The sequence below is a fragment of the Sander vitreus genome, chromosome 12, assembly GCF_031162955.1.
Source record: "Sander vitreus isolate 19-12246 chromosome 12, sanVit1, whole genome shotgun sequence".
Classification (NCBI taxonomy): Eukaryota; Metazoa; Chordata; class Actinopteri; order Perciformes; family Percidae; genus Sander; species Sander vitreus.
In genome coordinates, this window is record NC_135866.1 from 17,757,551 (window position 1) to 17,785,208 (window position 27,658).

At 40.5% G+C, this 27,658-nt stretch overlaps 2 protein-coding genes across 4 annotated transcripts in view; both read right to left on the bottom strand.

Annotated features, from left to right (window-relative positions):
• Window positions 1-1,915: 1,915 nt before the first annotated feature.
• Window positions 1,916-3,303, bottom strand: LOC144526162 (uncharacterized). The gene is made up of 3 exons (XM_078263402.1): window positions 3,287-3,303; window positions 3,023-3,209; window positions 1,916-2,896 (listed from the first exon to the last, which is right to left on the bottom strand). The coding sequence occupies exons 1-3, from the start codon at window positions 3,301-3,303 to the stop codon at window positions 1,916-1,918; spliced, it is 1,185 nt and encodes a 394-aa protein (XP_078119528.1).
• A 2,913-nt stretch (window positions 3,304-6,216) lies between these two features.
• The window catches only part of ptprfb (protein tyrosine phosphatase receptor type Fb), a 180,385-nt gene continuing 158,943 nt past the window's right edge, over window positions 6,217-27,658 (bottom strand). For all 3 annotated transcript variants that reach the window (XM_078264242.1, XM_078264243.1, XM_078264241.1), the window contains 10 exons: window positions 27,242-27,417; window positions 22,147-22,266; window positions 21,225-21,379; window positions 20,080-20,365; window positions 15,831-16,009; window positions 11,673-11,799; window positions 10,203-10,328; window positions 8,467-8,621; window positions 7,903-8,038; window positions 6,217-7,039 (listed from right to left, as the gene is read on the bottom strand). In XM_078264242.1, coding sequence (XP_078120368.1) covers window positions 6,971-7,039; window positions 7,903-8,038; window positions 8,467-8,621; window positions 10,203-10,328; window positions 11,673-11,799; window positions 15,831-16,009; window positions 20,080-20,365; window positions 21,225-21,379; window positions 22,147-22,266; window positions 27,242-27,417 — 1,529 coding nt within the window. In that variant the 3' untranslated portion in view covers window positions 6,217-6,970. The remainder of the gene's footprint in view (window positions 7,040-7,902; window positions 8,039-8,466; window positions 8,622-10,202; window positions 10,329-11,672; window positions 11,800-15,830; window positions 16,010-20,079; window positions 20,366-21,224; window positions 21,380-22,146; window positions 22,267-27,241; window positions 27,418-27,658) is intronic.

Below are 27,658 nucleotides of genomic sequence, written 5' to 3' on the forward strand. Positions count from 1 at the left end.
GCTATCTCTATTACAGAAATGAAGTCAGGGTCACAACAGGAAACAAATTATTTGCTTACAAACATCTGATTCTAATGCCATGAGTCATTCTGATGTCCATGGGCCAAATTATACACAAATCACGCTTTGCAAAGTTCCACTAGTGAGTAAAATGTGGCTAAGTGCTAACTTTCTAGGACTTAAAATTCCTTTAGTGTTGACTGAGAGAAAAACCAAAGGAATCTTTACCTAAGCTTTGTCTCTGACAAAAACATGTGTATTGATGGATATTCTAAAGTTGTTATCTCAGTGACCTAAAATGTAGATTTCATTTAAAGTTTGAAACAAAGCCAATATCAACTCTCCTTTTCACTGAAACCCTTCAGTGCTGCCACAAACCAAGAGAACACTTGTGCTCTTCTTCATACTGAGAACATTTTGGTCAGCAGGTGCAAAGTCATCTAGATCTCCTCCCCAAAAAACTAAGAAAAAAATGAGAATTATTACAACTAACTTGTTTGACATACCGCTCAATTATTGGTTCGAAGAGACTATGTAAATGCATAATGACTTCGAGTTAGCAGGAGATATCGTGCTTTTCTAGCCTTGAAAAGGCACAGCACAGAAACATATCCTGACATTGGGCAGCCACATTTCTACTCTATACATATTGTTGGCACGTCCAGCTGGGAGGAGGCCTCGGGGGAGACCCAGGACTAGGTGGAGGGATTATATCTCTAACCTGGCCTGGGAACGCCTCGGGATCCCCCAGTCGGAGCTGGTTAATGTGGCCCGGGAAAGGGAAGTTTGGGGTCCCCTGCTGGAGCTGCTACCCCCGCGACCCGACCCCGGATAAGCGGATGAAGATGGATGGATGGATGGACATATTGTTCACAGATGTGTAAAGTTTTCATAGACCAGCCTCCACTGCAATAAAAGTCAGACAGCTGTTAATTGCTAAACCAAGTCAGAGACAATAAAAGTAAAACACTTGATCTGCACACAATGCTAAGTCTCACTCAACAGCTAAGATTACATTAGTCATGAAGACAGTCTGACATTCAGCGTATACAAGCAGAGAATGTTTGCAATTTGAATATGATAGAATCCCATACACATTGGATTGAATCTTTTCCACTGGGCGTGGATGAGTGAAGAAACACATTTTGTTTAGGTTTGGGCAAGATTTTAAGGAAGCCCTCAATCAGTAACACTATAAACACACCATTTCAGCCAAGGTGTCATTAGAAAGTCTGGAAATAAGGCACAAATGTTGCTACTACACTCATCTTGCACAAGATGTGGTTTGATGATTGGACAAGTAGCCTTCAGCCAAATGTCATCTCAGAGAATGGAAAACTACTTTTTAAAGAACCAAAACCTAAACAGGCATTTGTGAAAAAGATGCAGTGAGACAATGAGGGCTTTTTTTTGAGCGTTTCATGTTGAAAGACAACTCGTCCCACCCACCAGAAAGTGGTAACAAGGTAAATCCATCCTGCCCCAAGAACAAATATACATTGCAATTTGCAGTTGTGACCAGATGAGCTGAGGCCCCAGGAGTGCAGAGGCCACTGGTGTTTCAAAAACAAAAACTTAAACACCTCGGTTTGTGTAACAATTTGTACCTCCAGCTAATATGTGTTGTAGTCTATTTACATGCTTTTCAGTCTATTTACATCCTACACAACTACTGCTTGACATAGACAAAGTGTTTAAAATAACACAGCTGTGAACACAGCTAAATGCTGCCCCCATCTGTCAGTGGTTTGCACCTACATGTAAGCCAGACTAAACAATCTCTCACCAATAGAGATACCAAAACCTAACTAGCTTTTTTGTTTAATGCAAAACATTTTTTATTTCCTTCATCAGCTTATACATATATTAAAAATATTTTTGCTCCACAAATCTGTTATCTGCTATCTCAAAACTGTTACTGAGCACTAGTGGTGTTACAACTTCCAAGGGAGAATTTGAGCTCTTCATGCTGCAGCAGCTTCCCTCTGCTCTGAAAGCCCTTGGTGCCATCAGGGCCGAAGGGCTGACGCAGCACTAAGCAGGGCGCCTTCACGTGCCGAGCCACCTTGGGGTATAATACACTGGCTGCAAATTTGCGCCTCAGCACCCAGGGGCTCCGAGAATTCTCTTTATCACAGTCTCCAGAGCACCAGCTGGTCTTACTGTACCTCTGATTCAAACCGGAGAGAGACTGGCTGGTAAAGCTGGTGGAGATCTGCTCAAAGGTTTTTTGCATGGAGTTATCCAAGGACGTTTGGGGCTGAGATGTGTCTGGAGTCTTGTCAGAAACTTTAACTGGCGCAGAGGGTTCCTCCTGGACTGAATCCCCTGAGGTTTCAAGTGGATTTTCCTGGGAAGGTGTGTCCTCAGGTTGGTCTTTTTTGTTTTCCTCTGATGGTTCGTCCTTGGCCACTTGGTGCATTGACTGGAATCCCAAAGGTACCACACACATGCCCTCACCGTTAGACTTCTTCTCTTCTGCTTTCAGGGCGTTGTAGGCTTTACGAACTTCCTCCAAGTGATCAAACTTCACCACTACACACAAATGTTGGCCGAGCTCTTTGTGACGCTTGGCGTAGCACTGTAGCTCCTTGGGAAGCTCTTTGCCAGGATGCAGGATCCAGACTGAAGTAATGTTGCCAAAAGTACTGAACTTTTGGAGGATCCTCTTTGAGAGTAAAGGGTGCTCCAGGCCTCGAGCCGCTCCGTCTTCTTCAGTTGTTTTCTCCACAGAAAGATTCCAGGCGAGGAGGAGCTTGGTCGTGGGGGAACACAGCAGCCATTTGGGAAGTGGCTGTATCCGCCTCACTTTGGTGCATTCATCGTTCACCTCCAGAAGTTCTGAGTACTCTGCTCCTGCTAGAGTCATGTACCAGTTGGTGGTCAGGACCTTTATCTGTGACAAACAGTGGCAACCTCAGCTTTGTTTGCATTTGATTGTTTTTATTCAAACTAGTGGAATGTAAACCACAGAAAGCACACAAAATCTTGCTATTGTTAGAACCAAAGTGAGATTTCTTACCTTTTTCAAACAAGTGAGGAGCTTGAGACTGACGTAGCCCTGCTTGTTCTTCTGCATATGTTTCAGCAGGAAGCCGTCCTCTGCCAGGTGGCTGTCGGAGAGCAAATCCTCCAACTGGGCTTTAATGTTCAAGCAGAGCAATTCACCCTCACGGTCTTTTTCATCTTGGACAGATTGTGCATCATCTCTACAAGAACACACAACCCAGCATCATCATATACTGCAATGTAGATTAGTCAACCATATGTTTTCTCATTTCCTTACCCAATCGGATTACTCATGGTATCTCCAAAGGATAGTGATAACAGGTCACAGAGCTGTGCTGTTTCTTAGTGAAGCAAAGACGGGTATTAAGGAAAAGCAGCAGGCTAGATACAGTTAATACTACTGAATGAGGAAAAAATGCACCTGGACACAGTTCATACAACCACAATGATGTCAGTTGGTTCTGTTAGATCCAAAACAAAATTTTGTAAAATGCTACAAGCAAAATTCTACATTACACAATACCACCTCTATTACAAATCATAACTTGCACTCAAAACTTACTGTCAACAAACAAACTATTGGTTGCCATAAACAAGAATATTATCAGTGCTAACATTAAGGCCCACTCTGCAGAAAGAGAGATGTATCAGTACTTTTATCATAACACAAAAGAGCAACAGCATCATTAAAGTATTGAATTCCTGCAACGTGGTTCAGAGCTAAATGCACAATAAAATCAAAACAAATTGATATTCCTAGATTCCCAAATACACAACATACAGCAGCACTGAAGTATAAACCAGCTACAGTAATTATCCTTTAAATCCAGCTTTGTATTCTGTTTGTGTGCTTTTCTCTTGAAATAATTCATCCTCTTCAAGATGGTTCAAAAACCCAACAAATCTGCCTAATCAGGACTGTGAGGTTTTATCTGATTTGATTGACTGACTTTGTGACATCAGATTTAAGTCCTGGTTTATTTAGAATTTCTATTTAAATGAAAACAGTGGAAGTTTATGTGTTTAGCAGTCTGGAGCATAACAATAATAATACATCTCTATCAATTTCTATGCTCTCATGCTGTTGATACATGAGCTTCAAGTTTTCAGAATTGTGTACATAGTTCAATTTTTGTGTGTGAATACAATGGATAACTGTAATACAAGATTTCTTCCAAGAGACGTCACACAAGACACCCAGTTCGTAATACAATATACTAAATATTGCAATACTTTCATCAGTGGGCCATAGGCCAATCACCATTGTGTTACCTCCTCCAGTGATAGATAGTGATTTAACAGACATTAATTCAAATGAAAATGTTCGAGATTACAGCTTTAATCACTGGGTAATAAACACTATTAGAGTATTTAACTTTATAGTAAGCAATATATTGATTTCAGGCACTTTTTAATCAACATCATTTTGCTTCATCACTCACGATTGTCGTTTTGCATGAGTGCAATTATTGCATCCACAAAATGAGATGCATTGCATTGTGGAATTTTTATCAGTTATATCAGTTTCCTCGTGTTGAGGGCACATTTGACACTTAGAATTCGGACATTAAATATAGTGCGCTATTTAGTAAATAAGGGTTAATTTTGGACAGCTATATTAGGCAACATAAGCAAACAATGTGACATCATCTTTCACCAACAGAGCTGGCCCACTTCAAACCAGTCAGAAAAGCACAACACAAAACAATATCTTAGCTGAAATGATCTTAATAATTACTGATGACAACTGAGCAGAAAGCCCTGGAAAAATTAAGTTTTGGGGGGACTTATAGGAGGGGGTTACCTTGTACGGCAGCTGGATTCTCGGGATTTACCCCTGCAAACTCACACAGACATACACACTTTCAAGTATCTGACCATTAAGTTGCATAGTTGGAATAAGAAGCTCTTAGAAATACCATAAGTCATACAGCAGGAAAAAAAAATTGGGCAAATTAACGGGCAACATTCCTGAAAACGGGTGATAAAGCAGACAGTTTCCTGATGTCCCTAAGGGCGAAGGGCAAAAGAGCAAACTTGTACTATGAAGGACTTATTGGTTAAGAATGTAACTATTCCTATTTTGTAAACAACAGCATCAAGAAACATCACAAGCCAAGATTTGTACAAAAACCCAATTATTTAACTTTATTAACATCAATGTTTTTTCTTTTTCATCAACAGTTTCTTTTTAAATTCCAGTTCTTTATCAACAAATAGAAAACAGACTGTGTGTACAACAGATCGAACCCCTACAGCACTAAGCATTCACAAGGTAAAAATGAACATTTTAGTTTTTCGCAAGCGTTTTCAAGTCCCCCCTCCCTCCCACCACCGCCTCCATCACCGCCACCACAACGTTTAGGCCTCTCGCGATCCGACACTTCCCTCCTGCGGCTCGTGTGGGAGATGTGTGCTTGAGTGGTGCAATTGGGTGAGGACGGGTGGGGTGGGGAGTTGTGCTGTTTTTCCTCATTCAGACGGACAACCAGCTGTCAAAGTTACTATGGTAGTACAGTAGATACAACGGTGTTTCCATTAATACACACTCTAGGACAGCAGGCTCTCTGCAGTGTCTCTAGGGTTGGTAGATCAGCAGAATGAATCCTTTTTAACAATATACCTTTGAAGCTGTGTATATATCTATGTGTAATTGTACATATATATAATCAATCATAATTATATATATATTTATAGTTCTATTTCTGTATAAAATAATATCAGGTTTCAGTCCAACGGGCCGAGTCTCTTTCCCACTGGTAGGAATGGTTGATTCTGTACAGGTGCCAGCTTTGATGGCTCTACTCCGCAGCCCATATGAACCACTTCCGCTCCTTTCGGTGTGTGTGGCTCAACTCCAGCAAACTGACCAGGCTAATGGGCAGCGAGGAGATGGGAGGGACTTGAAGAGCAACTTTATTTAGAGATCAGGGAGTTTTTTTTGTCAACTACCCTTTGGGTACAAAAGTCTGTTTTCCTTAGGTAAGTTCTCCGCTGTGGAGTATGAAGGCCTCAATGCCATAGGCTTCTGATGAAAAACAAAACAGACAAAAAAAAGACGTAGAAATCATGTGCTTTCCATTTCTGTACATCTCTGATTTAGTCTCTTGTTAGCTAATTTTCTTCTTGTTTTATAAGTAGCTACCACGTTTACAGGCCAAACTTTAGTTTAAAGGTGTGCTCTGAAATAAATTTTGTCAAAGTTGATTTTATCCAAACTGGCAAGTGAAAAGGCAATTTTTTGAGTTATTTAACTGAGTAAGACCAATGTTTATAACATATATTGAATAAAACAATAATGTCATGTGACAAAATAAATCTGACAGCAGCTCAGAGAACAGTGGTCCTCCTGTATTAGTATCTAGGAACGTGTTAAAAATACATGTCCCTTGTGCTAAAGTACCCTAAAATAACAAAAAAGTACCGATTATGAAAATAATGCACGCCCCAGGCTGGGCAGTTTAAGACAAAATAAATGTCTGATGTTAAAATGAAAATAAAGGCCCCTAATAAAAACCAACAAATATACTAAACAATAACATTTGACACAATAAATCATAATATTGACAATAAAATTAACAAGAAAACAGAGAGAGAGTGCTCTCTTAGTGCTACCAGTAGCCTTTGACAATCAGGGAGGTTTGGCTTCGACAGAGCAGAGAGGCGAGCTGCCAGTCTGCGCTGTCGCATCTGTACAAGAGTTGTCATATTTGTCATAGTCATTGTAATGTTTTTTTGTTGTTATTTTTAAAGCAAAATCTTATGTGGTTGGTTAAGTCAGCGTGGATCTCTGTGATTGGTTAAACCCGTCGCCGGGTCTGCAAGCGCATCCCTTTCTCCTCCCCTCTGGTAGCTGCAAGGGGTCAGGTTTTAGGGAGTCAAGTGAGTAGATGGTGGCTGAGATGGGACACATGGCACACTCCTGAGAGGTTTGACCAGGGCTTCTGCTCGGTGGGAGTGGTTATGTTGCATAGTGGTCAAAGCTCCCCAGGTACTCCAATGCTGCTCTGTAGCACAACTGGTACTGGTCCTGGAGAGAAGAAGAAGAAGCCTCAGTAAGAACGTCTGCATGCATGGCTAGAATATCACATTTCAAACCTGTCATTTTACTATTCTGGTCTGCTCTTTAAACATGACATCTATTGCATTTCTGTCTTTCCTGGGAGAGGGATCCCTCCTCTGTTGCTTTCGCTGAGGTTTCTTCCATTTTTCCCCCTGTAGAAGTTTTTTTCGGGGGAGTTTTTCCTCATCTGTCTAAGAAAAGAGGGTGTCCTGTGCTGTACAGATTGTAAAGCCCCTTGAGGCAAATTTGTGATGTTTGGCTATATAAATAAAACCGACTTGACTTCTTGTGATTATGGCTACATTTTGGGTAGCTAGCCAGTGTATGCATTTTCTTACTGTGCTTCAAGCTTTTCAGGTGACACAGAGCTTTTCAACAAAAAGCTGGTCATGTTCTTTTGTCACTGCAACCTCAGCAGTACACTTTGTTCTGTAAAATAAATAATGTTATAATGTGTGGTGAGGTTAACCACCATTATGTAATAATAAGTGTATTGGTGTATATCCAAAAATGTTTTTGAACTCTTTTAAATTCACAAAATGGGTGTCTTCTTTTATATGTTTTATAAAATGCTTTGCCTGTTTGTTATAGAATGCAGTTATCAATTCTTAATTTGAGGAAAATGTGACATTCTGTGATAGCACCAGATGTGTTTGCTACAGGATTTCTGAAGCACCTCTAAAACCTCTATTAAAGAAAAAATTGTCAGTAAGTCAAAAAAGGACACTTGCTAGATAACATAATGTGCACACCATAAAATATTCAATATTGACTTTGGAATACTATCCTGTCACTGTGGGATACTGAGTATGAACAATTTCTGTTCTTACCTCGGTCTGCACCATGGCAGGCCGCTGGGTGCGAAGTGTCTTCACTGTCTGGAAGAGGTCGACCACTCCTTCGTACCTCATCCTCTCTAGCACGATGCTGAGAGTGATGAAGACTCCGGTCCTGCCCACCCCGGCACTAAGGAGCACACCCAATACAAGTTGAATAAACGCCTCTTTAAACGATTTTCAAGAAAAATAAACATTATAACCTTCATGAAGGTATGACTTACTGCAGACCTAAGGCATGAGACTGCATTACCTTTAGCCAGGTCTACTTAATAAACTGGCAACTGAGTGAAATTCTTATGAAATGTTTGAAAATTGAAACACCATTTAAATGTGATTTTTTTCACACAGGATGATCTGAAATTTGGTATAAATCTCTGTCATTATGTTGAGCACAGCTTATAAGCCATTTGAAACTGCAGAGAGAATTGTGAGAACTCTGCTGCTATATAAAATAAATGTTGCAAGCATGTATAGAGCTCTAAAATAGCAGCCATCCTTTATGCCTACAGATTTGTCTTAATTGCATTATTCATTTGTGCCACTTTTCCTCCTTACCTGCAGTGTACAGTGATTGGTCCATCCTGTCCAAACTGTTCCTTGGTTTTGTGCACTTGTCCAATGAAATCAATGAAGCCTTCTCCGGTTTTTGGCACTCCTTGCTCGGGCCAGTCAGTGAACTGGAATTGGCGGATTGTTCTGGACTGCCCGTCCTAAGGGACAGCAAATAGAGGTACATGGTACATTTAAGAGGCGTAGAAAAACTGACATATATGTGATGTATATTGTGTGCATAATTCAGCTGAGCTTTCTTCGATGTTTTTATTCATCTCTATGAGCAAATAACACTCTGCTTTATACACATTTCTCTGCAGCCTTCAGTCTAATATGCACTTAAAAAAAACACAGCTTCTCAGTTAATATCTGCGACTACCGTAACCCTGCAGGTTTTCACTGCAGCCATCTAATCATCTAACTTACACTTGGGATGCAGTATGAATAAAGCTGACAAAAACTAGCAGGGTTGTGGCACTCGAGGACCAGGACTGACAGACACTTAACATGGAGTCCCACATTTGACAGCGCCATGATGTCAGCATGTGTGAATTAAATGTTTTTTCGTGCATATTATCTAGTGCTGTCAAACGATTAAAATATTTAATCGCGATTAATTGCATTAATGTCATAGTTAACTTGCAATTAATCGCACAATCTAGTCTAAATGTCCCTTGATTTCTTTTTGTCCCATTATTTTTTCTCATTTTAATGCTCTTATCAACATGGAAAAGTGGATCGGCTTGCTTTGTGCAAATGTGCTTCTGTCTGAAGTCATCCATTGTCGCCTGGTTTGACGAGGGGGCGGAGAATTCTCATCAGCTGTGTGCTTGGCCATCAAGTGGTATTTCAGACTGGACGTGCTGCGACGATAGCTCAGTTCACAACGACAAAACACACAGATCACTTTGGTCTTGTCAATGGAACCATTTGGCAACTTTTTAAAAGTAAACTTTCCATTCAGAATCTTATTGGCATCCATTTTGGCGTCTCGTGCTCGCCATTCACTCAAAACGTAACGTTAGCCTACTACTCTTTGGCCGCCTCGCAAGCCCAAACAAGTGTGTGCGGCGTGCCTGTTGTTTTGTTTCCGGTCTAGCTAGATCCGGTGTGGTGTTGTAGTTTTTCTAAAGTTACTAGTTGTTGCAACAGCATGTGAAAAAAACTACAAAGTTTGCTAGGCCAAAAAGAACGTTAATCTCGCAATAAATAAATGTATGCCGTTAAAATGGGTTTGCGTTAACGCCGTTAATAACGCGTTTAACTGACAGCACTAATATTATTATATTATGTTTCATGCATATAATATCTCTTTCAAGGCATATACTGTATGTATATATATGGCTGTGTGTGTGGAAGAAGGAGTGCTGTGGGCCTTCTGATGACAGTAAAGTATATTTATAGACCATTGGAACTACTGCATCACAGGGAGCTGCAGTACTGGCCCCTGTGGATTGAAGGCTATGCTTTTCATGTATTTTCACAGTGATCTCGAAACACACACACACACACACACACACACACACACAATCCATAGCTCAAGCATACTAAATCCGGGTAAACATGTTTGATGGTGCATTCACTTGATGTCAGCCTGTCAGGAGAAATAACACGGGATGCATTCTGAATAACTACCTTGAAATCACAGCTGGTATAATTTTTAACACTTAGTACGACTGTCTGTATTTGTAAGAAAACCTAAAATTAAAATGGATTTTGGGTTAGTGAATCCAACATACCCTGGCATCTGTGACTTTGAACTCTCTGAGGATGTACTGGGGCATGTTGTACTCAGCCATTGGATCCACCACAAAGTATTGGTACCTGGCTGAACGCTCTGCTGGCCAGTACTGATGACACTTCTCCTACAAAAGAAAAGGGAGGCAAAATTTCAAGTACTTATATTTGAAGAATCTTTTTCCAAATGCATTCAGGGAAAAAGAAATGGATTCTCCATAATGATTGCAGGATATGATTAGTACGGTTTTATGTAAGTTATTAGTCATTTTGAGTCATGAGAAGGTCTGATTACAAAAGAAAATTGAGGAGAGACTTATCTGTGGTTTTGAAAAAACTGTTACATATTTACATACTTTGTTTGTGTTCTTAACTACAGCAATGATGTGCATGAGGGCTTTTGTTCATAAACTGTGATTATTATTGACAGCACTGATTTTTTTCCTTAAACGCTTATTTTGAAGTTAGGGAGATACGCTTACTCGTGTTTTGCTGAGAGTTAGATGAGATGATAGATACCACTCTCCTATCTGTCCATTTAATATGAAGCTTGTGCCAGCAGCTTGTTAGCATGGCTTACCATAAAGACTGGAAACAGGGGGAAATAGCTACCCTTGCTCCATCCAAAGGTTAAAGAAATCTGCCAGCACCTCTTTTGTTTTTGTTTGCAATTTTGCCTTAATTAGATGACATGCAACAAAGGTCCTTGGCTGGAATCAAAGGCAAACCAGAAGAGAATCCAAGAACTTACTTTTGACAGAGCCATGCTGTCCGTTTCCCCCCTTTTCCAGTCTTTATGCTAAGCTAGGCTAAGCTAACCCTCTCTTGGCTGTAACTTTATATTTAACAGACAGATGTGAGAGTAGTATTGATTTTCTCATCCAACTCTTGGCAAGAAAGCGGATTATTATATTTCCCAAAACGTTGAACTACTAAATTTAAGATTCATTCCTTGATTTTGTTGTGCTGCCTCATGACCCCTCCCAAAATCCCCACATTTTCTTCAAGGTCACTGTTGCTATTTTGAAAAAACTACTCTAAACTTTCTTGAGGTCCAAACTAGCTTAAGTAGTAGGGGTGCTATTCCAAAATTATTAGTGTATTTCTATAAAGGGTCTGCCTAAGAAAACACTTTTAAAAAGTCAATATTTAGCTCCCTTATTACCAAAACACATCCTGTTTTCTTTTACAAAGTTCGATGCAGTCATGCAGTTCGAGAATCATCAGTATGCTTGGAATACAACCAATTATTGACAAGCATGCTAGTTTCAACCCAGATGTATTCCAGTCGTGGTGATAAGGAAGTTAACTTTCAACCAAAATTACTGTTCAGGGTTGGAATGAATTAATATTTGAACAGTGTGATGCAGTAGCATAGCTGAACTGACCTATAAACATTATTATCATTCCCTGAAATGGTCCAAGGGCCTTACAGGTGCATGCATTTGTTACAATATGTGTTTATGTATTACCCGTCCCATCTCTCGTAGCTTCGTGAGCATGACAACGATGGTAGAGTTGTGCTCCCACAGCATCCTCCAGAAGTCCTCGGTGGTCTCTGCCAGGGGGCCCTGTGTGGCCAGGTAGGCCTTCTGCTGTCTAAGGACACAACACCACATAGAGGAAGCAGGAATTAATCATAACACATAATCATTATGAACTTTATGGTGCTTTTACAACTGGTATTATAAAGCACATCACAAAGCAATAACCAGAAATGGATTTAATGATAAAGGAGTGCTGCTGTTGTAGAGGCTGTTAAACCATCTCGCACCCCAATATCTAATAACAAGATATAAGTCATGCAAAAAACTGGTGCTCATTCAAACACAAATGTATTCAAATAAAATTCAATGGCTGGGGAAGAGCTTTCTGTGTTACTCCACTTTTGTTCTATCAAAGCAACACATACCATTTAGTGGACATTTGTATACAAGGAACCTACAGTGGCATGACTTGTAGGAAAGGCAATGAAATTCTGCTTAAAAGCGTTCAGCTGCAAATTGTAGTGGAGGATGTACGGTCCTGTTGTCCTTTTACTGTTTGTCAAAATTGTCTCTACCCTACAGGGGCGGGGCTAGAAGGGGGGCACCAGCCCCAGCTGAAATATGATTGCCCCCTCCCCAATCAATAGAGTGCTGTCAATCTGACAATTGTGATTTCCATTGGTTAAAAGTAGTGATACTTGGCTGCTTGTTCAGCCAATCTTCCCAGCCCTTGTCACATGATCAATTAATGTTTCCATGACAACTATCCAAAATTCTGATACCATGGAACCAGCACTGGAATTGTGTAAAAAAAAAAAGTGGCAGACTGAGCTTATAGAAAATGTGTTTGGTATTTGGATATACAATTTGTTTAAAATGAAATTAAGTGAAGTTAATAATGAATGTGATGTTTTATTTAGCAGAATTACATTGTGTTGTTCTATCCTATCCAATATTTCCTATATTTCTGAGCAGATTTTCTATGCTGTATTCTATGCCCCATGTGCCACCCCACTTAAAAAATCCTGGAATTGCCCCTGCTACCCTAATGCCAACTAGATAAATTCCTACACATTTAATGAACATAGCAAACAATCCTTGGCACTTATCATCATCATTGAGCTATTTAAGCCTGTATATATCCTCTACATCGTCCTCCTTCCTCTCTGTAAGGCATCACAGAATGAGAGAGAGAGAGAGCTCTTCATATGCTCACAAAACTAGAGATGAGCTCATCCACCGAGCCAGAGCTGTGCTGGTGTCCTACGTGACTTCAGCTGAGCAGCAGTTTTTCTGTCAAACAGCAGGTGGCAGCAGCGCACCGATCAACAGAGTGAGAGGGAGCTGAGTAACCCAACACAAAACACACACATGATCGTGCACGCACACTCACGTTTGCAGCACATGTAAGTTTGCATTCAGGTGTACACATATACGCGTGCAGTAGTTTCGCATGTATATTCAGACACGCTACCATACACGCACACACTCAGTCACACACTGAGCCACGGCTGAACAACTAATGAAGGTGCTGCAGGCAAGGCACTAATGTGGAACCGGGAGATTAGAATATGCTCAGAGCCTCGCTCGCACAAATAAAGAAACAACAGATTGGTTCAGAGGAGAGAAGACGGCATACGAGGTGAGGAAGGCAAAAAGTAAGAAATCAAATTAGAAAGATGAAAACGGGGGAAAGAGAAATGCGAAGTAAAGAGAGGAGATGTACAAAGTAAAGGGAGAAAATGTAAAGAGGAAAATGTGAGGAGTTGAAAAGAGTGAGCACTACTCTCTCCAGCTGGTCATCAGAGCGCAAAGTAAAACTGACTGCTGAGGAGAGGAGAGGAGAGAAGGAAGAAAATGAAAATGTAGGAAAAGGGATTGTTAGAGCAGAAGAGGAAGAAAGAGAAGAGAAGGAAAGGGAGGCAAACCTAAGCACGGGGATGAATGCTAAATTTCAAATTGATAGGATGGACCCCTCTAACCTCCCCATAATACAGCCCCTAACCAAAACAAAAATAATTCTAACCGTATCACACAATACTGACTTCTCTGCACACAGTGTCCTGATGAGCGCTCTGCCAAACAGCAGAAAGCACTCTCTGCATCATCCCACATGACTGCAGTGCTTGAGGACATAGCGTTTCATTTCAACCTCATTACAATGCTAAAACTTCAGCCTGCATCGGAGCATATCCAGGGCTCCCGCCCCTGATAGCATAGCTGGAATCAATGGTTTGCCTCTCATTAGCTTAGCATTGGCATTATTGGCTTTTCTTGAAGACACTGGGGTGAAGGGCACTGGAGGCCCCTGTTAGAAAAGTGGCTTAATCACACAGTGCCGCCTGTGCACACAACAGGTCCCCACCCGGATATGTCTGTCTGCCATGATGTTTGGATGGAAAATTAAGATGGTGAGTGAGAGAAGAGGGTGGGAGGAGAGATAGTGAGGAAAGAGTTTGCGAAGAAGACAGATTAAGGAGAAGAATAGAAAAGGAAAAAGAGAGAAAAGCAGAGAACATGGAGGAGAAAATAAGGGAGGGAGGGGTTTGGAAAACACACTTCATTATACATCTCTTGCTGCATTTATGCTATTTACACAGCAACAATAGAGGTTCTGCCTCTGCGAATCATTAACAACAGGACTGGGGAAAGAGGAGGGAGTTAGGGGGTGGGAGTGTGGAGGTGTTGACTCGTACGAAGCAAAACCCCATATGGACTCAATGGTGTTTCAGGCTTGCTAAATCCATCCCCTCCCTGTGCACTTCAACCACAGAGAGTCAGCTCTGTCTGTCTCTTCCGTGGTACTTATACAGGTACAAAACAGAGAGCTGCCTTTTCATCTTCCTAACTCTAGGAAGCAATTTGGACTCACAGAGCACACAATGACATGCAGTAGCTTCAATATGAAAGCGGTAGTAGCTCAGCGGACGAGAGCCACATTGACAGAGCCGGGTGTAATTCTTGCATCTGAATACTTCCCAGTGGGGACCCATCTTCAGTCCCCTCCCATACATTTTCATCTAATCCACTGTGAATACCTACTGAGTTTTTCACACCTATAACAACTTCTGATGCCAGAATACAACTGCAGTCCGAAAGGTATTAGGACAGTAATGCAATTTTTGTTGTGCTGGCTTTGTTCTCCAGGACATTGGATTTGACTGTGAGGTTAAAGTGTAGACTCTCAGATTTTATTTAAGGATGTTCATCCACATCAGAGGAACCATGTGTGATTATAGGAGACAAGCAAGTAATTAGAATGTGTAACATATCCTTCGATATTTCTACCTTAAAGTATGTGACTCATTAACATCTACAGAATGCTCCAACCAGGCCTAAATGGCATCCATCTTCACTTTTTGCCTTCAGTCTGGTCCAACCTACTCAGTTGGTGGGCCATAAATAAAGATTTTTGGTTGCTTTGTATGTGTTGTGTTGTTTAGGACCACAGTTCTGCTGAATTTTCCAATTTTCCAATGTTTTTATTGTTTTTCAGTAATACCATAATAATAATAATAATACAAGGACCTCCTTGATCTTAGGGTCAAGTGGAATGTTCACAGACAAGATGAACAGGGTTTTATTGATCACCTCCCTCCAGAATGTTTTCATTTTGTTACACTCCCAGACAGTGCATAGATGCTCCTTTAGCCTCATTGCATTTAAAGTCCTTCATTTTTACCACAAAATGTATGTGAACAATGCACATGTATTAAATACTCACTAGAGTACCAAATATGTATTAATCCGTCACTGAAAATAGTCCAAAACAAATGCTCCCATTTGAGTAACTTTTACTAAAAAAGTTTACTAAAAACTACAGCTGTTTTGGGAAATTACTGAGCCTTGGGAACTACACATTTGTGAACCAGTTTTTAAGAATACCTCCCCAGAAAGAACAAATGGGCTTGTGGATGAGAGCCAAAAGTAGTATGGCAATTGGGTAGTCAAGTTGGAAAGTATTGAGAGATGAAAGATGTGGTCTTTTTAATAGGATTTGTTAATATAAATATGTATATCTCTATATTATATATAAATATAGAACAATGCAGCCTTATCCTTTAAAGCTCAAATTCAGCACTTTAACCTCACTCATTGTCGTCGTAAGCAGCTCAAATCTTAAAGTTGAAGTCTTTTGCTTACCTGTAGCCATCAATGCAACTGGCATTGATATAGTCAGAGCCCTCGACGCCACGGATGGGCTGCAAGCAGACACGGGTGGACTCAAAAGGCATGATGTTGACCAGACGGTTCTTGAACTTGTTGCAGGGCAAGTTGGCGCTGATGAAGCGTGACGTGTGGGCTTTGGAGTTGGCCAGTCTCTGTTTAAACAAAAGGTTGGAAGAAATCAGACAGGGAGAAGGATGGAGAGAAAAAAATGAGTGACCTGTGACCCGCAGTAAACAAACAAGGAAGTCTGAAACGCTTCCCTGTCAAGTCTCTATTTAGATGTAGACTTAAGGTTTCTTGTCAAGATAAATAAGAAATGCTGCTGATAGGTATAACTAAGTACAGTGGACTTGTCTCCCATAGAGTCCCAGAGCTCGGAGGACTATGGGTGTGACAAGCTCAGTGCTGGCAGCGGACAGAGCACAGATGGACAGCACAGGAGTGTGTGTGGACAGTCATGATACTCCGGGAGAAATGTGTGTGTGTTGTGGCCAGACTGTGTGGGCATGGAGTCTGTGGCCCCCACATACGCCGCAATCATTCTCTCACTCTTTCATTCTCCATTGTTGGCAGGAGTGTAGATGCTATTATCACTTCAAACAGAATGGATCATGGTCATAAGAGGGCTAATGGCAGAGTCGCGCTGGGAGGAAAGTGTGTAATAACATTGCAGTCGATGGCTATTGACAGAAGGTGTGCGTGTGCATGTGATTGCAAGTCACCTTGAACACCAGCTGTGTGTATGTGCGAGTGTCAGTCATTTTGTAATTTTCCACGTGTTGCTGTCTTTGTGTGTGTTTGTTCTGGCCCATTGTCCCTGAAAGATGTGTGTTTGTTTGAACTGATGCAGTGCTACTGTAGCTGCTGAGAAGTCTTAGCACCAATGTCACAGAGACCAATTCCTGTGCATTGGCTTATTTGGCGGATTAATCATTTCAAACATGTTTAAACCTCTATGATCACACCGGCACAATAGCGACACCCTGGACATGAGGTCAGAATTCACAACTGCAGTCTAATGCCATTTTTCATGACGTTAGACAATAAAAGTGCGAGCGCAGCCTGGTGCATCCAGATCAGAGTGGATTGAGACTTTTTCTAATTTCTGTTAATTATTAACAAAAACTCACTTGATGTACAGTGTTACAATGTCACCCCTGCAAACTATCCAATGCACTATAAATCAGAAAAAGCTATTCTGAAATGTCTTTTCTTAAACCTACATTGTGTAATGTTTTGAGTTGATTCTTAGTAAAAAAAAAATCTTTGTTCTTTCACAAATATGTGCTCATTCAGGTGTAATTACTTCCACCAGGGACGTCGTTAGGCTTATTTTAGGGGGGCTGAAGCTACCCCAAAATGTTCCTAAGCCCCCCCAAATAATAATAAGAAAAATAATAATTAGATTTTTTTTATTACAGTGCACTCTGTATCACTCACTACGTGGAATCAATCTTCCTTCACCATTCATCTGTTGGTGTCGTCGTGCACTGCAGTCTGTTTTTTCTTCTGTTTTTTATTTCACGAACTGTCAACTGGTTGAAATGGCAGTGTTTTAGAGAGAGGCTTACGAGCGGCCGCTTGCACGGTAACGTTATGTGGACGAGCGAGGTAGAGAGTTACTGAAGAGAGAGAGCGCCAGGCAGCATTAAAACAAATCAGTAAATCAGAGAAATAAAATGTTATTTTCGCCGATTTATCAGTCAAAATACAACTGTAGGAAGTATCTCACTATCATTAACGTTATCCAAATTCTATATTAGAAACAACAAATAATATATCCAGCTACGAAAAAGCTGGAAAGTCGAAAGTTAGACAGAAGTGCAAAGAGTCAATGGCTATGAAGATGATACACCGTCTTGTCTCTTCTCATTGGTTTAAACTGGCAGCTTTCAGAATGCTGCAGACCGGTTTGTTGCAAGTAGCTGCAGGATTTATCTTGTCTTGTCGCAAATCTTTGGTCTGGACTTGCTACCTCACACACAGTGAGTGATACAGAGTGAAATTGTAAGTTGTTGTTAATGACTTTACTTGCTTCACTTCAGCTACATTTACTTGAGGTAAAGATAAAGGAATATTTTAGTTGGCTATAGAAAACAATAGTCTAGCTAGTGTAAACGAGTGAAATACAAGAAATAGCTCGCTTAGTAAGGTATCCGAAGCTCTCTATTCTTAACCATTAATATAGCCTGCTATCTCTAGTATTAAAACAATATCAGTCCCTAAATATCATAGTGTCACTGTTAATGCTATCGTACCAGTATATCCTTCAATTCATTGAACAAATGGATACTGGAAGATATTTTAGGAGAGAGAGAGAGAGAGAGAGAGAGAGAGAGAGAGAGAGAGAAAGGCACCAAGTAGAGTTTAGATTCTCTACCCGAGCCCGAGCCGGACCCGACCCGACCCTCGGGCCGGGCTGCATATTTTCCACCGCTACCCTCGGGCCGGGCCAGGCCGGGCCCTTGACCAAGCATTTGTGTTTTTTTAATCATTACTTTATTAGCATTTTTCGGTGGGGAGAAAGATATGCCTCTCCAGCTTCTTCCGTAGCTCTGGGTGTATGTCCTGCACTGACTTGAGTGTGAGGTAAACTGTGCTAAATCGTGTCTCCCCAATCTGTAGCACTGTTCACGGCCAGTGCGTCAGCATGCATACCGTGCCGAAGGACAGTATTAATTAGGTGATCGAGACAAGAAAGTCTCCTATATGGTCTCCTATATGGATTATGTTGCTGCCTTGATCTGTTACCCTCACTATTCGGCTGAGGAAGCTAGGGTCGAGTTTTTTTTTTACGTTTCTTCTTTCGGATCCATTTGCGATTCATTCCATTCTGAATAAACAAACAGCGCAGTTTACGTCCTTGTTGCATTACCTCTATTTATTAAGATAATTCTAAACAGATTTCTGTAGTTCAAACAACTCAGAATTGTATTTGAGAACATCAGTTATAACGGCCCACGTATTAAAAAATTGTCGGGTTTAACTCGGGCTCGGGAAGGGTCAGGCTTGATTTTTTTGGGCCCAATCTATACTCTAGCACCAAGGCATAGCCTAAACTAAATTATTTCATGATATTTATTATATATGCTTGATTCTGACAAACTTAACTTTCTGCATTCCTTTGCTGTAATAAATTAAACAAGTATGTAGATGTTGCCTAAATGTAGACTAGGCAATACAGTATATGCATACATACATACGTATACATACATACATACTAGAACTATTATTCATCTCGCCATCAGGTTATTAAATTTAGACATACTTTAAATCCTTGTCAACCATATTGCAACAAGCTAGTTCAGCGTATCATGCCTGACTGGAGTAGTGTGTTTTTCTTTAGGAGTGGGAAGGGCAGACAGCATGTTGCCTGTTTCGTCATTTGGGCTCCCTTGTTGAGTGCAGCAGCTCTGAGAACATTATATTTCAAACAATTTAAGCTCTTTTTTTTAAAAAATGAAATAGGATTAGTCCAAGAATCGTTCGGTTTGTAATGCGCACCTAACCGAAAGCCTCGTACCGAACGGTTCAATATATATATATGTGTATCGTTACACCCCTAGTAATTAAATAGTCTTATTTTGACCTGCAACTTATCTAATAGAGAGAAGGATTAGGTATGGTATTACTTTACCACACATTTACACGGGCAGATAGATAGCGGTTAAGTCTTAGCCTAAAGAAAACCTCAGCAGGAGCACAGTCTGGCCGAAGTAAATCCCCCCCATGCAGCTTTGATGTATCTAAAAGCTAACTTTAGAGTTTGTAAGTAAGATTTTGCAAGGGAACGTTTTGCATAGCCTCGGGGCTAAGCCCCCCCTGTCTTTCAATCCTAGTGACGTCCCTGACTTCCACCAACTAATCAAAGTATTCTCATAAGCGTAGAATCTGCCATTCAGAATACATACGAGCGACTCGCTCGAATGACGGCCGCCATGTAGCGCCTCCATCTTTAAAATACATTCGGCCACCGTAGGAGTTACAACGCGCTCGGAATGGGAGGGGCTAGAAAGTAATATTCAGTTGGTTGTCATATACAATTTCACCATGAGATGGGAGAAATTCTTACACAATGTAGCTTTAAGTTAAATGCTTCATTACATCCTGCAGGAGTCAATAACAGCACTAGTAAAAATGAAAAGTAAACTTACTACACGAAAAAAACTCATCAAATAGAACCCAAAGTAATCATTGTCTGAAGTGTGTGCTTATCAGTCACCTTGAACTCCAACTCCATGGCAGTAACTGTCTCGCCAGGCGGGGGCTGGGTGAGTTTCTGGATGTGGGCGTACAGGTTGCGTGCCGGAACCTCAGTGTTGCCGCAGGTGGCGGCCTCCAAGAGTGCTTCATGGATAAAGATGTACTGGTCCTCAGTCTGGACCATGTAGTTCCTCTGGGCACGCATGCACGTCACATGGCCGTAGATGTCTACAGACTTCTCGTGTTTCATGCGCTCCAGCATGGCATCGATCACGATGAAGCAGCCAGTCCTGCCCACGCCCGCACTGATTGAAAGAGGCAGAGAGAGAGGAGGGGTAAATAACTTTATGTTTCTCCCTCTATATATATTGTATTATAAGGTGTCAGTTTTTGCATGAAAATGTGAACTTAATTTCTCTATGATTGAAACAAATAGACCTGAACAATAAATATCTCGTGTGAGAAGGATTTTAATGCTCTGTGTAACGTCTCAAACACAAGACTTTTCCTCAGACTTCTTAATTTAAATAAAACTTAATTTCTCTAACCTTCAGCTTATTTTGCTGTGTATACCCTTATTGTGATGTACGCACATATGTGTGTATCAAAATGAAATTTCACATAACATCAGATTATATGTGTATACGAATGTTCATCTGAATGTGGTCAAAAAGATAAAGATGAGCCAAAATGCATTGAAAATATGTATTGTAAGTTTTCCAGTCCTATTATGTTCTCTCTGCTTGACAGCTGAAAACTGGACATTTTGCTTTTTAGATTAGTTGATTTACACCTTCTAGCACAGGAGTTGGAGCATAATGTTATTGTCGCTGCAGATTCTGCACAACGTTTGTGATTGTAGAGGCATCCTGAGAGGCTTTTCGACTGGCTGGAACATAGGAAACAAAGAACTATTGAGGTCAAATTCATGGGGAAGAAAATAAGGTGTTGACCCCAAAAACAGGATTTCAGCATCTCTGTTGAATGCGGTGTCCTTTCGGGGTATTGGCACTGATCTTTGATTAAAGAACACAACCCTGTCTTAACCAAACCTTTTCACCCATGAAGAAAACAAGCCATGCAAAATAAATAAATGTGATGGTGACAATTAGCAGTTTATTTACTGTATGCACACATACTGAGCTTGTTCCAGTCTACACCCACCTGCAGTGGACCACCATAGGCCCTGCATCTGGAGGATTGCAGGCCTTTACCCGCCGTAGGAAGGCCAGGATGGGGGTGGGGTACTCTGGCACCCCGTGGTCTGGCCAGGCCATGAACTGGAACTGTCTCACCTCTCTCTTCTCACTGGAGCCATTCTGCAGGAGAGTCAGTGAAGTAGAAAGGTATAAGTTTGCGCTTAGGTGGATACCCTGACATGGTAAATTGTAATTGGCTGCTTTTTGAAGATACATTTTGTCAGGCTGGGAAAAAAACATTTTAACTAGGTTAAGGTCACACTGTTTTGATGAAAGGTAGCTGAAATTCTACAGTTGAAATTTGACACATTTGGCACTAGTCATTTAATCAGAAATGTAGCTATTTTAAGCAAAGGTCTCGAGTTCACTCATTACTTTGATAGCAGCACATAATGTGTTCTACTTAATGGCTGTGATCATTCTACAAGTGTAGTTGTAGATAAAGGGTATCATTTTTTAATTAAACAGTTTTTCGGAAAAGGTTTCTTGGCCTTGTCACCATTCCTGATAGAAAATGCTGCAGCTGGAGACTTTGCATTTAATTAGGAATTATAATAATGTTAGAATTTATAATAGGAAGGGGAGAAATAAAGCACACATCAGTCACATCATCATGGCACTGAAGTATATGAATCAAATGGAAAATTGAAATATCTTATTGACTTTTAGAGAACAAGAGACCAATCTTGGATGTTAAAACCCAATAAAAAATTAATGAAAAAATGATTCCAGTGACAATAGCCTTTATCTGTCTTTAGAAAAATAAGAAATTACATTTAAAAATGTGACCCCAGAAATTATGAACTGCAATTACTGGCTGGAAACATGTCCTTCATGAGCATGCCTCTCTATATGGTTAAGTGCAAATGAAAAAGGCAGTACTGTACCTTGTACAGGGCGAAAGTACGAACGCTGTAAGTGGCCAACTCCACAGTGTCCAGCATGGTGACCTGGATCATTCCATAAGTCTCTGTTCCTCGCGATGGCCAGTACTGGTCACACTTCACCTGGCAGAGCGAGAGAGAGGGCACACTGTCAGGAGTGAACTGCCGCTAACATCCACCATGAGGCTCGTGAGAGGCTTGTAAGATCACACTGATTAACAAGGAGGGAACATTAGAGAGGTCAGATCAGAGGCTTTGTCCACTGTCTAATTAAAAACTGAAGACTCAGAGTCAGCTCCTGCTAAAAAATGAGCACAAGTGATTTGAGCATGTGCATGTGCATCCATGTGTGTCTGCATTTGAAGCAGGCTTCAAAAGGGTATTAAAAAGCCCATTTTGTCTTTTACCGGCCTGCAATCATTTTCAATTAGCTAATTGTCGGGTGGTTCGCAACCCTTTGTCATGTATGCTTTTGGCGCACTTGTGATGATTGGGCGCTGCATTGTGGAGGAAGATGTGTCTAAAAGCCTGTTCATGCCTGCCGTGAAGGGACAGCAGGTTTAGCCACCTAGCTCCATATGTGCACAGAACTAACTTCACTGTGAATGAGGCTAAAGATCTTCCAAACACTGGCATTGAGTGGCTTTACTTCACTCTGTATATTTATGAAAATGACAAACTGCCCTTTGCCACAATTGTTACTTTACTCCCTCTCTTTGGCAAGGATCAATTGGCATTAGACCGGAACAAAAAAAGGACTTTAAAAATGGTTGAACTCTCCTTCACTTAAACATTTACATGAACCTTTCCTCATCAGATTGATAATAGTCACTACTTGCTGTCCCTGGAGTTTGACTCCGGTTTTAAAACAGCAATAATAAGGCGTCTGTTCTGAAAACGTAGGGCAAATATGTCCTAAACTAGTGTTGAATAATTTGGAGTCAAAAATAGGCCAGGCAGTTGGACACTTATGCTACATTTGATTTTTCTAACACCTAATTTAATAGTTCACAGGGTCTGCAAGAATCTAGAGGTAATTAGTCACATCATTATCTAAACACTTGGCATAGCCCGCTGATTGGCTTCTGGGCCTTAACAATTTCCTCTACCTGCTATGTGTCTTAAATAAGAAGATTAACAAATTTTCAACCTGACAGAGGCACTCTGAATAACAGCATGAGCTAAAAAACTAAACATTTTAGAAGTGTATAAGTAAAGATTTTCATTTCATAGAATCTCTCCAAGTCTGCTTAACTCTCTTTTTACATATGTAAACTGAGCAGATGAAAACTGTCAGAATTGCATGGGCTTGCTGCTATTGATTTGGATAACACGAGAGGAAGAGATGTGGCGTGGGTAAGCTAATCATATTGATACCGCAGTACCGAGTTGACATTTGGAAGCACCTGGGCTGTCTCAGTGAGCTGGTACAAATCGACAAACAAACTGTGCTAAAATTCCCCCCCCTCACATTTCACCTTCCCTGGTGACAGCTCCCATTCAGAGGCATAGGTAGACCTTGCAGGAGAAACTCAATTGCGTGATGGGGAACCGCTTGCAGTACAAACATATGGATTTGCAGTCACCATTGTAATGAATATCTCTGTGCTGTTGGGTGGCATATTCTCCCTTGCAAACACACACACACACACACACACACACACACACACACACACACACACACACACTGCAGGTTTCACTATCATCTGCTTCTGCTTTGAACCTTGCTCTTACATGTCGCCACCTGACCTTTTGCAGAGGACACAGGCCCCTTATCTAGTCACACACACACACACACACACTCACTCACACACACACACACACACACACACACACACACACACACACACACACACACACACACACACACACACACAGTGTGAGTAATACCTCTGGTGTCACTTCAAGTCCTGACCTTTTAGGGTTTCACTAACTGGTAATGATAATGCTAGAGGAAGCAGAAATTTGCCTGCTGCCGGATCTCATCAGATTTGTCAAGCTCCTGCTCTGTTTGGCATAAGACATCAGTCTGGCTGTGTGGTGGGAGGTTAACTCACTCACCATATGTGTATGTCCGCGTGCATATGTGAGAGAGAAATAGACAGAGGATGTGTGTTTATGTAAAGAACATAACAGAAGTAATAAATAACAGAAATCACTAAAAATGTGGCATACCATGTGTCTAATCAGGAGTACAGCCAGTTTTTTGTTTGTCTACAGTATTAAATGTCTATTCATTATCAACTTGCAAATATTGTTTGTATGATGCAGTTTGCAGTCTGATAGGATTTTTCATGAAAAATTTCACATATTAGATAACTCTAATTTTCTGGGACTGATGCAAAAACAATTTAATCAATTCAATTCACAGTTAGATGCCTCATAATGTATTATGAAAAGTCATTTAAAATTTGTAATTTAACTAAAAATGTACTTTTCTGTATAGCTGAGGTTGTAATTGTGACATACACCAGTGCTCAAGGGGTAATTACGTAAACAAAATAGTTTTTTTTATAGCTGTTAAACCTTTATTTATATTGTATAAGGAAACATCTTTCAATAGTATAAATGTCAGCAATGTTGATAAAAACTTTTCATGCTCAAGAGTGTAATTAAACTTCCAGCTCCAAACCGTTTTAAGGTACCCTGACATAAGTGGGCAAAAATGTTTCTAACCCCATTGGTGAAATGTGCTTTGGTTCTCTATGTCTCTCGCCATAGTGTTGGCAGGCCAATTGATTCTAAAATGTGTGTAGGAGGTGGGGACAGGCTGAGAGGCTGTTTCATTTCTCTTCAAGATCCTTATGTGTGGTTATTTTGTCCCTGTCCATGTACTGTATGTGCAGCTGTGAGTCTGAGATCAAAGCAGGAGAGCATGTTCATCTGTCACAGAGCTCTAAAAATTGCCTCTCAGACACACTAAATATATGGAAAGGTATTTGTGAGGATGTGTATATCCTCGCTGAGATTGACTGAATGTGTAATAAAAATAATTTTATCAATAATATCTGCGCTGCAAATATTCTCCAAGGTACAAATAAATGAGCTCTGACATACATACTGTGCCCACAATTTGCCTAAATGATTGAATGCATCCATAGATCAAAATTAAAACAGATGATGGTATGTTTTGAAGTAATTTTGGAAATGATTTCACTTTCATTAACAATCCATGTTACTTCCAGTCCTTAGTCTAGGGAGTATCTTTCTTTAGGGCCCCCAAATGCACAAACTAATAAAGCACCATGCACTGGCAGGGCTCCATGCTGAGTTATTTTCTCCAAGGAATTCATGAGCATGATTTTGTGATGGTAATTAAATAAACCCTTCCCAATTTTGAATCTCAAGTTGCCCATGTGCTCCTTTTTTGTGCTTTTATTAGCATGAATGTATTTTTAGGAGAACACGGGTGTTGTTGGGTGACAATCCTCTTTAACTCCAACTTAAGAGTTTTCATTATAGTGGTGATGCTTTTAAGAGCCAAATTCAGACAAATGAGACTCTCGATATCTATAAAATCTTGTCATGGTTTTGCAAAAATAAATATGTAGCTATCAAGTATTGAACTCTGAGCAGTTTTTACATAACGAATGCAATAGAATTGCCTTGATTATGAAAAACTAAATGTACAGTACATGTTTATAATCTAGCTGAAAATTGTTATTTTCTGCAGAGTATATCCACGTGTTCTCATCATATGCAAAGTTGCCATGGTAACTTACCAACACCATAAGTGGCAAACACTTTGAAGGAGGGCAAATAGGAAATAGTAAAAAAGCTGTTTTAGAAGGAATTAATGGAGAAGTTTTTAGAGATTGACAAAGACTCAGGAGAAGAGAAGCAACATGAAGCGATACTGTCCACAGACAACCAAAATATCCTTGGAAGTGCTTGTGACTTTGATCAGGCTGACAAATCCTGCTGGTGTCTATATGCCTTCAGGCTTTGTTGGGTGTAACTATACTTCCCTGGCATTGCGCTACATAAATATATACATACATACACGTCAGGAATTTAATAGTTGACTAATCGATTAATCTTTGCAGCTCTAGTAACTAGGTAGTGGTAGGATGTGGTATCACATGAAAAAGTAATGTATTACCCTGGCTTCTTTATTTACTAGTTTATGACTAATATCAGGGTTTCTGCAGGTTTCACCAAGTCAAATGTAAGACTTTTTAAGATGTTTTTAAGACCATTATGAATGAACACTATGAAATGTAAGATCTATATCACGACATAAAAAAACAAAAACAAAAAAACGTCAGATGTCATAGTCCGGAAACCTCGTCCTGAAACAGTTCCCCGATTTCCTCATTCACATTATAGGACTGGTGTCTAGTCACCGTGTGGAGGACCCAGAGCACCTCCGCTCTTAGTGTTGGCTCTGATCCAAAAGCGACATGGAGGTCGCTCGGGAGTTGCAGAGCTGCTGTGGGGGTCTTGTCTAGGCAGTGTGGAGGTAGTGCTGTGGCCGGGGCTGGAGCCGCCAGATACTTGGCAGAACTGGCTGATGGCGTTTGCTGGAGACCCTCCACAGCAGTTAGATGGTTCTCCATTGTTGCATGAGACTCCAGCGGCCGTACACCCAACGTTCCCAGTTTCATTGCTTTCTAGCAGTAGGCTTCAAATACGTTGTTAGCAACTGGCTTTAACCAAGACCTAAATTCAGTTTTTTCAAGCCAAGTAACTTGCACTTCCCCATAGCTGAAGAATAAAATCCATTTTATGTCTGTGGTACAATCCGAAAGAGACTGGATGGATGTAGGAAAATTAAGATAAATTATTTAAGACCTAGAAAACAACACTTTTTAAAGGCCTACAATTTTGATTTTTAAATTTTTTATTTTTTCTGGGCTTTTTAAGACCCTGCAGAAACCTTATGAGTTAGTCATATTTACAACTTATTATTCACAATTAAATAATTTATAGTGATTGAGTTCATATGTTGTTTATTATCATTACATTATATAATGTATGTAATACATCTTTAAGTATGCACATGTCAACACATCATTAAATCATAAAGAATTAACTGATATGGAATTAAGTCAGTGATTGTCAGCCTTTTATAGTAAATGACACTTTCTCTCCTTACCCGTGACTTCTCTTCCAGTCTAGTCATCATGATGATGGTGTTGGATCTTTGCTCCCACACCATCCTCCAGAAATCGCTCAGTGTCTCTGGCAGTGGTCCCTGTGTAGCAATGTAGGCATTCTGCTTTCTGTAGCCGTCAATGTAGTTGGCATTGATGTAGTCACTGCCTGGAACGGCTGTAACAAAGACAAGAAGTAAGGATGTAACTGATATATTACACAGTGTAGTTTATTTGATCAAATAAGGTTGCTCGAAAAAAACGGGGCAGATTGATTAATGAAAATGCATTATAAATCCCCATGCATGGCACTTTCCTAACTACATGTTATGATGAACACACTATATTGAAGCAAAAAGTGTACATGTGCTTTGCGGTTAAACTGGGGATTTCTAATTTCTAATTTCTATTGCAGGCAT